Here is a 15,030-nt window from a genome sequence, read left to right as displayed (position 1 = left end):
TAATAAAATACTCTTTCTGAATGGGGTTTAAAGTGTACCATCAAAAAGAAAAAGAAGCAGTAAACGACTGCATAAAAGAAATCTTTTGCTGATGTACATGGGGATAGTCTTCTTTGGCCTGAAAGTAGCTGTGCATAAAATCTGTTTTGTTGTTGGTTAGGGAAATCTGAATCAGTTACTGTCACTCTTTACAAGTTTGTGTTTGTAACTTTTCTTTATTTTTAATGTAGCCATTTTCAGTCTCACTTAGTCACTTATTGATGATGCTGAGAAACTTGTCCATGCTTTAATCACATTCCACATCGCATATTGTAACTCCCTATTGGCAGGTGCCACTTCTAATCTTATATCACAGATCCAGTTGATTCAAAACTCTGCTGCAAAAGTCCTAACACAAACCAGCGACAGCAAGCTCATAACACCCATCACCCACTGGCTCCCTGTGTCTTACAGGATGGAGTATAAAATTCTATTATTAACCTACAAAGCTTTAAATGGCCTTGCAGCAGACTACATCAGTGACCACCTTCATCACTATGCTCCTGTTCGCCCACTAAGGTCCTCTCGTTCTGGCAATCTTGTTGTGCCCCACCCTAACCTACACTCTATGGGTGACAGGGCCTTGAGCTGTATAGTACCCAGATTTTGGAATGACCTTCTAAAATTAATGAGATCAGCTGACTGAATTCATTCTTTTAAAAAAACAACTTAAAACTCATCTGTTCAGGAAGGCATTTAAGTTAACCTGATATTCTTTCCCCTATTGCAGTCTTCCTCTCTGTCCAGATGCTCAGTATAATTTGTGTGTGTATTATATCACAAATGATGTTATCTGCTAGGCTTTTCTTTTAGTATTGAATTTAGTATTTTACTGTGGTTTATTGTCTTTTATTCTGTTCAATGCTTTGTATATCCAGTATCTTATCTGTTTATTGCTCCATTCAGGAAACATTTGTATCCAATGTTACAGATACCTGCTGTTTGTTTCTGAGACTCTGTGAAGTACTCTGAGCATGAGAAAGGTGCTATATAAATAAAATTTATTATTATTATTATTATTATTATTAATATTAATAATAAATTGTGATGAAGCACATAGGGGCACGTGTCTGGGTGCATTTTTAAAATAACTAGCAGTTCGGTCAGGCTCGGTTGCTGTGGATGCACAGGGTAGCATAGCTGTGCGTCTACAGAGTGTTTAATGGACAAATTGTCTAAGCTGCATTCATGTGAAAATGCGACTGGTTCAGTCAATTTCCTCATTGACACTCCATGGGGCATAATCAAGGCATGTGCACCCACAATAGTTTAAAAGGAGCTGGAGGTCGTTAGATCTGGGATGAAGGTTCGAGAAAGAAAGTACATTTCAGGAGTATGATCCAGTGCAGTGGAAGGAAGGCAAAGGAGCGACAGAAACGATACTCCAGGGGTGCTGAATATTCTGGAAGAACGAGTGCTTCAGGGTTCCTGCTAGACCAACTTCAGATATCAGTACAATGGTGGACTGGCTACGAGCGCCCCAGCAGGTACTGATTAAAATTGCTGGAACAAGAGATGGATCAGAGCTGACGTTGTCTCAGCCTGACTGCCTGACCCGAGAAGGGTAAATTGGGGAGATGAAGGAGAAAGATGTGCTGTGCTGGTGTTTTGAGTGAAATTTGGAGGCAGGGCAGGATCAAGGCAGGCCAGAGGGCAACTGCTGCTGAAAAGCAGACAGTGATTGAGAGCAGTGGAGGCCCAAATATATAAGGATACACTGAGGATCATAGTTTTAAGGAATGGATCCCGACTGTATATTAACCTTCAATTTTAACCTGTTTTAAGTATTTATTTATTTACATTTTAATCTTCACCAAGACATTGATTTTTATTATGGATCATTTATTTATTTATTTATTTACAGAAGACGTTGCACTGCACTTTATTGTTGAACACTTTTTAAATTGTGGAATAAAAGCACTATGCACTGATTTGCACCTTATTCTTATTGTTCTGCATCCTCATTCGTAGTACTCCATCCTCGGTTTATGTCTATCGATGTTCTGGGAGGCAATGCCAGCTGTGGGCAACCTGGGCATCACATAATTCATTTTAACTTTCTTCCCCGCAGCAGCATAAATTATACTGTTTCATAAACATTTTGCTCTTGGAGGTCCGGCTATTTTAAATCACAAATGCTGACAGATTCCTTTATCAAAAGTGAAAGCACGCATCTGTCTTCACAACCAACATATCCTGTTTAAGGATGCAGGGAGCTTGAAATAGTTCTTTCACATGTTAAAACTAGATGTCATAACATGAAGAATAGACAGCAAAAATGCCATTTGCTCCATTCATGTTAATAAGCATGTTACTGGGTAAAGTAGGATATGTTGAATATATTCCAGATCTCAAAATTTGTTTGAAGCTTTTCCTCCTTTCTCAATGACTCACTTTTATATCAGTTAATGAAAAGCACAAAGAGGGGGAGTTCAAATAAAGGATTCCCTACACTTTCTGTTTTTGTTCCCATTAACTAACCCAATCGCAAACTTCCAAGATTGAACTCAAATATGTTTCTCTGTTTTTGAACTGAAATGTCCTCAGCTTTTTGTCAATACCGGTACTTTTATGACAAATTATTAATACTATTATCACCCTTTTAAACAGGACATGGTCCTAAACTGTCTTTTCAATTGATATCCATAATCCAATTATGAAGGGAAGTCTTTGCACAAGGCTAAACTGCTCTCTGTATCTGGGGGTCAATAGATGGACAATAGGCAATAACCTTTTCATCTTATCTGCAGAACAACAAAATTGTATATAGGGTACTGTTCACTTTCCTCCAGAGACAGCTTAAAGTACAAAATGTTACACAGAAGGCTACCATCACGTGTCAAACTCATGAAATCAAGATGGGCAACTAGTGTCACCTTTCCAAATATGTGAGAACTCCAAAGAGGTAATGCATCACCTTTCTTTCCCAAGAATACTCCACATTTGCTGAATCAAAGCACAAGACGCACATAATTGAAGAACTGTTTTTCAGTTTTAGACATTACACATTGTTGCACTCAGGTCCTAATGCAGCAGTGGAATGTTTGTTCAATCATTTTCTGTTTCCCTCCATAGAATAGATGAGCACAAAGAAGAGGAAGCCTGGCCTTTCTCTGATTCTGCCCTTATAGGCAGGAAGAAGAAAACCCCATGTGACCATGAAGCAAATGACATTTGATTTGAGAACTTCTGCAGTTTGGTGATATACTTTGGACGCTAGAGGGCACCAAAAACACACATATCCAGTGTCTTGGGTTTGAATCCCACACATGGCATTTGTATATCATACCTGTGTCTGGGTGGGTTTTCGTCTGAGTATTCCAGTTTTGATTCTCCATGTCCAAGAACATATGTGTTAGGTTAACTGGCAATTCCAAATTGGCTCTTTGTGAGTGTTACTATGAGTGTGGGTCCTGCAATGGACCTACTCAGAGCTGGATTTTTCTTGCCTTGTTGTCTGATGCTGGCTGAATTGAACTAAGTAGGTGTATATGAATATTTAGAAGACAGAACATGTTGAACAATATGTAGAAAATGCCATAGTTTTCAATACATAAGAAATGTTAAACAATAAATGTTTAGTCATTTTTCATTTGTGAGCTATAGTTTTTGGCAAAAATGAACAAGATTCATGTACATGTACTATAGTAGGTTTGTGCACATGTTCATTTTACTTATGACCCTACTTATAATATATTTTCCAGTTCATTTTCAGATGAATTGAAGATACAATGTGCAGATAATGAGAAGACTAACTTCAGACATCATTCATGTGAACATAAAATGTCTATCTTCCCATCATCATATGTGATTAAGCCATTTTATGATCTAAGAGACTGCCTATCTTGGCAGCATAATGTTCAATGCATGAACCACCCATGTCACCAGTCTATCATAGAGTACACTAACTCACAAAGCCATTATCCATTTGAATGAGTACCAGACTGTGTTTTGGACTGTTCTAACTTATGCTACCTCAGTACAACAACAACAATTTATTTCTTGTAGAGCCCAACATCACACAAGGAATGCCTCAATTAGCTTTAACAGGCCCTATTGTTTGATAGTCCCTCAACCTTGACTCCCTAAGAAGACAAGAAAAAACAAACATTAAAAAGACCTTGTAGGGAAAAAAAATTGAAGAAATCTTGGGAAAGGCAATTCAGAGAGAAAAGCCCTTCCAGGTAGGTTGGGTATGCAATAGGTGTCAAAAAATGGGGTAAATACAATACATAAAACACAACACAAGTAATTCTCTTCATAGAGCTAGATATCCAATCCATCACTGCCACAATACAATAGTACAAAATACAGGGAAAAAATGCAGTAATAGATTATACCACTTACTAAATATAGAACTATCACATGTGAGGATACAAATTTGTTCAAATACATAAAAAAAGAAGTAGAAACTAATTAACGTAAATTAAAAACAACAATATCTGCCCATCAGCTAATTGTTGAACCACTTCCAGCTTGTACAGAAGGAGTCAGACAGGCCTGGACACCTTAGCCAACAAGCCAGCTCCCCACAAATGGCCATTCTAAAGCTGAGTCAGTGCTGGACCAGCTAATCCAATGAAAGGACCTTTCTACACAATGATTCCAGTGCTCCTGTATCTGAGATGACTTTTCAATAGGCAAACAAACAACTTGGCAGTAGAGCAGTGGCACCAAGTGCCATATGAAGACAATGAGAAGAAAAACAGTAACAGTTTATAAATATATTGCTTATATTTTAGTACTAATGACTAACCACAGAGATGCATTATGCAGAGCTAATCAGCAGCTCTACTCAGGGTATACTAAAATCAACTAGTGAGTCTTCAGCCTTGATTTAAAAGCTGAGACTGAAGGGTCTCCTCTTCTAGTATCAAGCAGACCATTCCACATCTTTTGGGCTCTGAAGCTAAGAGCTCAACCTCCCATGTTATTTTATTAACCCTTGGAATTATAAGCTGGCCAGCACATTGAGATTTTAATGTGTATTCTGGTTTGTAGGTAATAATAAGTTCAGGTAAGTAAGCAATGCCCTGGCTATTTAAGCATTTATATGTTAAAAGAAGGATTTTGAAATCTGCCATACAGTATTGTAGTACACAGACAGTTAAAGAGTATCAACCAGAAATTATTTGGGCATGTCTGCTCTATGTATGAATGCTTTCACATCACACTTATTGATATATTTTGTCATATTTGATGTTTAGAATAATTATAGTGCAAGTCTGAGTGAGGCCAAAATAAACATAGGTTATTAACAGTATAGATTATTCACCTACTCTATTTTTAAAATATTTTACAAAGTTTCTGAGGAATTATTTACTTAGATATAGTTAAAAATGTGTTAAAGCATCTGCCAGCTGTAACAAGATAGATGGCGTACCCTTCACAGCCCTGATCTGGATTAATATGGGTTTCATAATGTTACATTATGTTATTCTATATACCATAAAGTGTAATTGGGTCCTTTTAAAATTAAACAGTGGGGTTATTTTGAAAGAGAAATCAATATATTCAGAATAAGTGAAGGATTATGTAGTCAAATTTTAAAATACTTATTTAAACTCTACTAGCTCCATGTTAAACTATATACTGTACATTTTTGCTAGTATTTCATAAGGAAAATGTTAATAGTAGAGCCAACAAAAATATAAATGAAATTTATGAAGGAGTGACAAAGTAATCCTACTGAGAGGCAATAAATAGATAGCAAAGATATAGCATTACTTCATTTATTAATGCATTAAATATACCCTTCAGCTTTTAACAAATTAAAAATGCATTTCTTTACTTTGACAGTGCTTAACGGTAATTGGTTCAGGGATTTTTCTTGATTGCGTGCTTGATTGTATGATTTACGCATGTAATCAGAAGAAAATAAACATTCAAGCCTGTGCCACTAACTACAGTTTATTTGGCCAACAGTAGCATACACCATACTGTACAGTTCTAATTGTCCGTCCCTATATTATAGAATTCCGTAATAATCACTCCAAGAATACTGCAGAATGAAAACTGAAAAAGGTCTTAATTATCTGTGTAACTAATCAAACAATGCTCTTAGTCTCATTAAAATTGTGAAGGAAGATAAATTAGGTGCTATGCAACAGTGGTGGGGGTTGGCCTCTAATGTAATGCTAAATTTTATACCATAAAAACACATTATTAATTATCTTTGTGCAGAGCAAAAAGAGTAATTATTATTGTAGGTGAAGTTGTTTTGTCCTTGTTTTAATTGAAGCTGACTTTGAGTATTGTGCCCTTTATAACAGATTTATTGCCACAGACCACTAGCTTGTACAATTTTGCAATAGAGTAATGAACAGAATACATCAGTTACATTCTCTTTGGAAACCAAGGGCATGTGATTAGCTTTAAAGTAAAACACACAGGTTTCAGTTTTAGGTAATGTTGGAACAGTATGCTGTATCTTTTGACTTTAATCGCATTGAACATTCCCCATGCATTTTAATTTGTCAAACTGAAATAGAAAAATGTTTAAAATGTGATAAATACCTCTGCTAAGAGTTTCATTAATATCCAACTGCAATTTCTTCATGCAAGTAATACACATCAGATAAGGTCACACAAGAAAGAACACAAAGTACAAGGAAGAGTAATCTAAATCCTGATGCCCTCTGGGTTTTCCCTGTTTATCAGTCTGGTAGGCTAGCCTACTTGTCTGCTCATCAAGCACCACATCAAATTATTCACCTTCCCACTGTCACACACGTGCGAATTGGAAGCAGCTTAAAGGTCCTGAATAATAGTAGTACCATGCCAGACCAGGGGGTGGTGAGCTGCACTGACTTTCTCTCTCAATCCGCTGCAGACCATCCATGGGATATCCCGTTAGTTCCCGGCACCATTGATGACATCACTTCTAGCACCAGCACCATTGATGGCATCACTTCTGATACCAGCGCTAATGATGACATCATTTCCGGTCCTGAAGATGCCACTTCCAGTTCCGGTGTGGTTGATGACATCAATTCTGGTCCCGATGACATCAATTCCGGCTCTGGTTCCAATGACATCACTTCCTGTCCCAGCCTTTAAAGCCGCCTTTTTTTCACTCTTAAATCAGTTCTGTTTTGGACTCTAACCTGTGAACAACTCTCCCAAAATTACCCATTTGCAGCCAGGGCATAATATACGGGTGGCTGCCCCAAATCTTTTTGATGTCTGTGGACTGTTATTGTGACACCACCTTCATTTTTTTTTTCCCTTTCTTTCATGATTCTAGTCTGCTTTTCCCTGGTTAGCAAGGCTTTGCTCCATTTCAGCTCTTGTCATTTAGGCACATTTTGTATGATCTATGGTAGTTCCAAATCTTCATCAGGTTTCAGTTCCATTTAAATCGTTGAATCACTTCTAAAGTCGAAGGAGGGCACTTTTTTGACTACTGGGGATATCAGACAAAATTCCCTTCAGCAGCCAACCCTTCTTGTGTTAAACAGCTTTGGCTTTCTCGCCAAATTGAGAGTCAGATACCTGCTGCATTGTCTTTCTTACAAACTCCTGAAGAAAGTTGTTTTTTTTTTCATAATATGTTTGAACTCTCTATATCTCCATCTCACTTATTGTCAGGGCACCAGGCACAAAAGGGACCATGCCCCCTGTCTTTCCACATTCTCATACAGTGGTGTTCTGTTTGCAAACATTCCACACAATTACTCTGTCCAGTGCTACCCTAGTGTTGCTCTTGCTGTCAAACTAGTAAAGTTATTATGTGGTATATCCATCCATTCATTTTCTAGCCCGCTTAGATTATTTCATGGTAGCAGGGGATAAAGCATAACCAAGTAAATGCCTGGAAAGTTTTTTGTACCTGTCAATCTCTCTGAAATCAGTTATAGGCCATTTCAATGGCTGTACATGCAGTCAGTGTGCCTAGCAATGGCTATTTTGTCAAATATTGTCTAAGAGCAATGTACAAAATGTTGTGTGAAGTCATAAAGAACTATATAACAAATTTAGTGATTTGCTGTTTTGTCTGACTTAGGCTGAGGTCAGTTTTTGTGACACAAATATTGAAATAAACTGACTATAAATGGGATCAATGAGAAGTCAAAAACCACTACTGCTTGCCAAACTCTGTTACCATGTGTATCTGTCTATATAATTTATCTGACCTGTGCTAGTGTGCAACTGAACCTGGATATATCAGAGGTGTTTTCTAAAATGGCCTGGCATTACACTTCAGAGCTACATTTAAATCATTTTGGGATAAAATTGTTGTATATCTCTTGGATAACCCTGGATTTAAAATCACTCTTACAGCTTTAATGGTTGTATATGGAGTACTACCAGATGGGATTAAAGTGCACTTTGAGAAAATGGATGTAATATCCTGTAACACAGTACTAGCATATAGACTTTTTTTGCTCAACTGGAAGAATCCCAATCCACCTTATTTAAATCAATGGGAAAACAATGTATTAAATTATTTTAAATTGGAAAAATATCAAATTCTATTTAAGAAGATCTCTTCAAAACTTTTTTAAAACATGGCCAGAACCCATTAATATACAATAATTCTAAATAAAGCAAGCTAGGTTTTGGCTTAACATTTTCACTTTACTTGCTTTTGTATCATATCCTAACCGTCCCCCGTGGCTCTGCCCACGTAGTAGTGAAACAGGACAGTGAGGAGGGCTCTGCCCGGCTCCCCACTTCTGACATCACACAAAACCCTTCGTCCAGCAGCCTCTGTCTCAGATTAGCATGAATATATTGCTTCTGCAAGAGAACTATGATTCTTAGCGTGATGAGCAAAATCACAAAATCAACCGGAATGTTCAAGCAAATTATAGAAAAAAATCCAATCTAAATCTGTTAAGTAGTTCTCTCGTGAAAAGCGGAAAGACAAACAGAGAGACAGACAGACAGACATTGGATTTTATATACATAGAAATGAAGAACTATTTTAAATTGTGCTCTAAATTTCTTTTGCTGTTTCTTATTCTTTTTGGGTGTGGCCTGAATTTGGAGTTTTCTTTTTGATTGATTGTTCAATAAACAGAACAGAAATAGGCCTCTCAAATGCCTTCTTAGTTGACTATTCTCTGTGAATTAAAGGGCTCGTCTGAGTTGGTCAGTTACGGTGATTTCCGACATGGGGATGCTTCTGCCTAAAGTGAGAAACTCACCTCTGGGAACATCTTGGCTTTATAGTGTCCCAGTCCAAAGGGGTGGGGGCTCTGGGACGGTGTGGGTGGAGCTCAGTTGCCCTAATGGGATGGTTTCTCAGAACTATAGAGATAAAATGAGACGACACAGCGACCGTGCTCCCTCTCATCCCAGGTGGTATTGCATGCCTTAGCAAAGTTTGGAAGGTGATCTCAGATGCCCATGTGTGACACAGTCTTACAGTGTTTTAGTTTCAAGTAAGTGGAGAGAAAAAAAGAATATTTCTCCTGCCTCTAGGAAGCAACCCACATGCCAATTTGAAATATCAGTGCAGAGATCACCTTGTGACTTTTGTATACTTGAGGTATATTTTGTGTTAATTATTTTCTTAATTGCAATTCACATGCTTTTGCTTTTTATGCATTTTTTTCTACAATTATAACTCAATTCACATTAAAATTAACTGTGATTTTATTAGCAGAAAGTTTATGGGGACTGGTAAGTTTTCCAGGTTTCTTTTTGAGAAATCTTAGGTTTGCATATAATAATAGAAATGTTTCAACAAAAGGTTGTCTTTAAGGAAAGTTGTTAAATTGGAACACATATTTTTAACATGCATGTATCATACAATACAAAGTGTTTTACATATCTTAAATATTGTGTAATTTAGGGAAGGCACTAATATATGTTTATCTTGTAGGGATACAAATGAAGACATTATTAGTCTGTAGCCAAATCACTGGATTTCTACTATGTTGATAACAGTTAGATGGCTGGTGCACAAAGCATAGAATATAAGGAGGTTATGGTGCAGAAATTCCTTTGCATAGAAATGTATAAAGACAACAAAGTGAGTAAGGCTGCATTCACATTACTAGGTTGAAGTGAGTCAAAGCCATGTTTTTGCCATACTGTGAGACAAATCTGATGTTTTTAGGGCTGTGTGGGCACAGAAATCTGATCTTTTCAAAATCTGATTTGAGTCACTTGCATATGTGTTCTTAGATCAGATATGTATCCAATTCATGGCCATGTAACATGACAGAGAATGGTCAGATTGGAATTAATGTGATTTGTTGTCATCAGCCAGCATCGGCAGCACGGAAAAACAACAATGGAGGAGAGTCTACAGCTCTGACAACAGTCACAGCCCCAACATTGCTGACTCCTTTTCCATACTCACACATTTCTTGGTGTAGCAGTGCCAGCAATAGCAGCGGAAACGGCAATTGCTAACTGCCTGCCATTTTTTTCACCTTCTCAACCTAATCATGTACAGCTTATGAACTGTTTGCTGTCCTCCAGATCAAAATGTTATGTATTCATTGGCTACTAGTGCATCAATTTTGTTTTGTTGGTTTTAATACCAGGCGTTGTCTCACAAATATGACTTTTTTTGTTGTTGGGTGACAGATAGCTCATGGACAAATGTATCAATGTGTGCATGCGTGCTGTTCGGTGGGCAGATGCATTCACATTACAGTTAGATACAGGTGACTTGTATTTATGGATGTGAACCATCAAGACATTCAAATCCAATGTTTTGCTCAGATTGGAATTGAGCAATGAGCCCTTTAATGTGAACATAGCAAAAACAAAAGGTTGGGTTTCCTGGATAATACCCCATTTATTTGTCATAGTTGAGTCAGGCAATAGGATGGAATCACTGTAGCATATTAATTGCCATGAAGTTTGAAAGATCTTTGGTGATGCTGGTATCTGTATTGTGGTTTGACCAGAAAGTGCATGCAAGGAGGCTGGGTATCGCTGTTTTTAGGTGTCTCCCTCTGGTTAGTGCTTCTCAGAGTCATGAAAGAAACTGAACTGCATCATTAACTGTGTTACCACAATTCCTTTCCCCTTGGTGAGATGCTCACCAGGCTGTCATGAATGGCAATAGCCAAGTGGATACAAATTCACTGCTATTTCCTTTCACAATTCCAAAAACACGTTTTTTTTACTTGGAATTCATTTTTATTAGTGACCTTTATGTCAAATAGACAGAGTTATTACTGTATCAAGTTTTTTAAAAAAGGACTTTATTAAGGTGAAATTATAACTGACTGCAAAAGACATAGCATTTTAGGTAGAATCTTCATTTTAATAACATTAATTTTCTTGGGAAATATAGAATTAAGTTATGACCAGTTAGTAAGGTCTCTTTTAAATCATTTCAAGAGACTGTTAAAGGTGAATTTGAATTTTGTGTGACTTTAATTCCTAATTTGTGAACTGACTGAAAAGAAATTATGAAAGTTAAACTCATTTGGAGGGGAAATTCTTGATTACAGAAATAGTTAAATATAATTGGCAGGAATCTAATCCAGACTTATTGTTTAAAAGGCAGACATGCTAACCATCACACCACCATCACAACCTGTATGGCACTGTTTCTATCAAAAGATTATATTGTATTTCTTGTCACAAGTTTTGAAAACAAGCCACCCCCCATTGCTTCCCAGGAAAGCAAGGTTGAAAATTGTGTGAATGGCTCTTTCTTGGTGGATAGTACCTGTGTAACCAAATTCCAAGTCTATAGTTAGAAAAATAAATATGTGCATAAAGAGCAAATAAATAAACAGAGATTGTGCTTTTTAGAGATAGATTGCTTGTACAGCCCTTAAAATGGACACAGAGATGTTCATACTATATGAACATTAGCATAACATAACATAACAAAGCATAAACATTTGAGCCAGCAGCCATACAACATGCACTTCAGAACAGGTCACCTACCTAAAGCTAAGCATGTTCGAGCCCAGCTAGTACTTGGATGGGAAACCAACCAGGAAAAAGCTTGGGTTGATGCCAGAAGAGGTGTTAATGAGGTCAGCAGGGGGAGCTTACCCTGTGGTCTGTGTGTGGATCCCAATCTTCCTGTGCAGTGACGGGGACACTGTGCTGTAAAAATGTCGCCGTAGTTATTATAGATCCCTGGGCATACTTCATAAAGAGTAGGGTATATCTCAAAGTCCTGGCTAAATTGCCAACCATGGCCTGGTAATTCTGGCCCCCTAATCATCCCGTCTCTGATTGGCTAACCATCTCTCACTCCTTCACCACCTAACAGCTAATGTGTGGATGCTGCATATTAGTGGTGGTTGAAGTGGCTGGCCAAACACTGTGTAAGGCGCTTTGAGCACCATGAAAATTGCTATATAAATGTAATGAATTATTATTATAATTGTTCAATCATACTGCTATTCACAGTGCTCTTGTTGGCAAAAAATAGTTGGTAATGTTAGGGCTTTAGCTTTTAATGTTTGGGTGTCTGTTGGGTATCTAAAAGTATTTCCTTACACTCATAGTCATAGTAGGTTGGGAAAAAATATTTTGTGCACACTATGGTACACAATACCTATAGTATAAGCCACAGAGACAGAAAGTGTAATTTTTATACACATTCTGGTGAAAAAATGCTTCCCAGTACTTTAGTTATTTCCCATTCCTGTATTAAATGTGTTTTAAAGGAGTGCAATCAAATTCATGTAAGAGAGGTAAGATGTACTCTTTTGATAATGGCAGGACAGGGCCTTAGCGCTGCTATACCTCTGGTGAAATGTTTGGTGAAGCTATTTTGGTTGAACGATAATGGACAGTGCTTTGACTGACTTTGTTATGAGTTCACTGTGTAACATCGTTTTAAAGTGGAAATCACAAGATAGTAGGCATATTCTGCAAAACCACCAGCCTGCATGACATTTTTTGAATGATGCAAAGTCGCCTACCATGTGACTATCAGTAAAATAAGAGGTAGTTGTCACGGAAGTAAAATGGTTTGCCAGCAAATTAATGCAAGATCATATTAAAAGGATATATTTGTAGGTTACTAGGGGACTTTTCCCCCTGCTTGCTTCGCTCACCCAACCCCTTACCCCCAAAGGGGCATGCTGCGGGCAAGCCAATTCGTGTCTCTGCCATTCGCGTTGTGAAGGGGGGGGGGGGGGGTGAACACACGCTAAGGAGATGTGGTTGGATCAGCTGCTGGCTTGCTGCTGCTGATGCCATGTTGCATGTTCTGCTTGTCGTGCTGTGCGTCATTCATTTAAAACCCTATACAGCAGCTGTCCTTTGATCTAACTGCCTTTTCTTGCGGTACATTAAAGTGTCTCTTGCAGGACGTTAAAGTGTCTCCAAGAAAATCCCATATCGTCTTCTTCCAAGATTTTATTTTATAATAGAGAGATAAGTGAAAGTCTATTTTTTAATCATCAACACATTAGTATCGTTATTATTTTCATTTTTTTATTGTTTCGTGGCAGCAACAAGCACACACCTGCACCAGCAAGTAAAAACTGTCCAAAAAGTTGTTGCATCCTCCCTATGGAAGAGCAAAAATCAAAGCCTTTACTGCAAAATTAACTAAACCTAAATTTCCTGGTAGTTTTACTCATTTGAGCCATTTGCCATATAGCTCCCTGGTGACACTGATTTTTTTTTAATCCAGATCATAGCACCAGTAAGATAGTTTCTTTCTGACTGTTGCTTCACCTTTAAACACATGAATTCTAACAGTAGTGACTCCTGTACTGTCCATGTATGGCTGTAAAAATTGAGTCTTCATAGCAAACTGAAATATTTTGTATGACAATTAAGGCTTTTGACATCAAAGAGTGACGATTTTCATCAGACTCACTCGCTTGAGTGCTGTTATAAATGAAAGCTAATGTGAAAACACAAGCTGCATTGCATGGTGTGATCAAATGTTTTAAATGAATAGTATTTTTTTATTTTTTTACAGTAAAAGCAGAATCTTGATTGCATATTCCCCTGATATTTGGATTCATAGAATTGCCCTAGAATGAACTGGAGTCTTTTTGCTTTGGCTAGAGATGTCTGGTCTGATCAGTTATGTGTGTTGCTATCTTAGCCCTCATTCAGAATAGCAGACACAAAATCAAATAATATAAGAGTTTCCATAAGACGTCTTTATCACTATTGCTTATTTCAGATATGATCTGCCTATAATCTTCTGGTATTATTCGCCTATCATTATAACACTACAGTCTGTAATGCAAATTCTATACTTGTTCCTTAGAACATAACTAATTTAACAAACGAGAGGAGACCCTTCAGTCCATCAAGACCTTTGTTTAGCTAATAGCTAACTGTCCCAAAATAGCTATGCTGTAAACATGACCTTGTTGTTCAAGCAGCCTCTCCATACAGTCTAGCTCTGGAAGTCTAATTTCTAAAGCCCAGCCACTCCCACAGCCTCATTTCTGTAATCTCATTCCTAAAGCCCTGAATAATTGAGCCTGACATCCAAAGCCTTGCACCTTTCCGTCAATTCTTGAGTCAGGCAGCCTAGCCTCTACCGTCTGGAATTATTGACTTGTGCTTATTTTTTATGCAGGCTGGAATCATGGCTTAATACTTGCTCTAAATCACTGCCTCATGAAGATTTCTATTACTGCCTATTTTAGATTTGAACTGTTGCCTGTTTTGGCTCAAAACCTGTCTTTTTCACTCATTTGGCTTGACTGCTGTGGCTCACCGCTCTGTTGGTATTCATTATCCAGGTCTTATGTGCAGTATCTTTTTTGGTTTCTTTGTTTCAGTAGCTTTCGAGATAGCTTTCACCTTAAATATCATCTTATTTATTAATTTAGACATGCTACCCTTCTATTTTGAGATGATTTTCTACTTAATTGGCTGCCCTGTGTGTTTGTTACTCTCCAGTTGTTTATGCTTGCCCACATTCATCTCTTGATCTAAAAACCTGATTTTGGTCAGCAACATGAAGATTTTACAGCATTTTTTTCCAAGGAGGGTTTATTCCAATTTATACTGAGAAAAGATAAAAACTTTTTAAATATGTAAACAAATCAGTATTCTAATTTTTAGAGGTTATTATTA

At 37.5% G+C, this 15,030-nt stretch overlaps 1 protein-coding gene across 1 annotated transcript in view; it reads left to right on the top strand.

Moving 5' to 3' along the window:
* LOC114650417 (gamma-aminobutyric acid type A receptor subunit gamma3) overlaps nucleotides 1-15,030 on the top strand; it is a 1,188,096-nt gene that overhangs the window by 822,764 nt on the left and 350,302 nt on the right. Inside the window, exon 7 of the mRNA XM_051927200.1 lies at nucleotides 12,923-12,939. Within this exon, the coding sequence (XP_051783160.1) occupies nucleotides 12,923-12,939 (17 nt within the window). The remainder of the gene's footprint in view (nucleotides 1-12,922; nucleotides 12,940-15,030) is intronic.

The sequence above is a fragment of the Erpetoichthys calabaricus genome, chromosome 4, assembly GCF_900747795.2.
Source record: "Erpetoichthys calabaricus chromosome 4, fErpCal1.3, whole genome shotgun sequence".
In the NCBI taxonomy this organism is placed as follows: domain Eukaryota; kingdom Metazoa; phylum Chordata; class Cladistia; order Polypteriformes; family Polypteridae; genus Erpetoichthys; species Erpetoichthys calabaricus.
The sequence above is the reverse complement of the archived record's forward strand: the minus strand, read 5'-3'. Positions and strand labels throughout refer to the sequence as shown.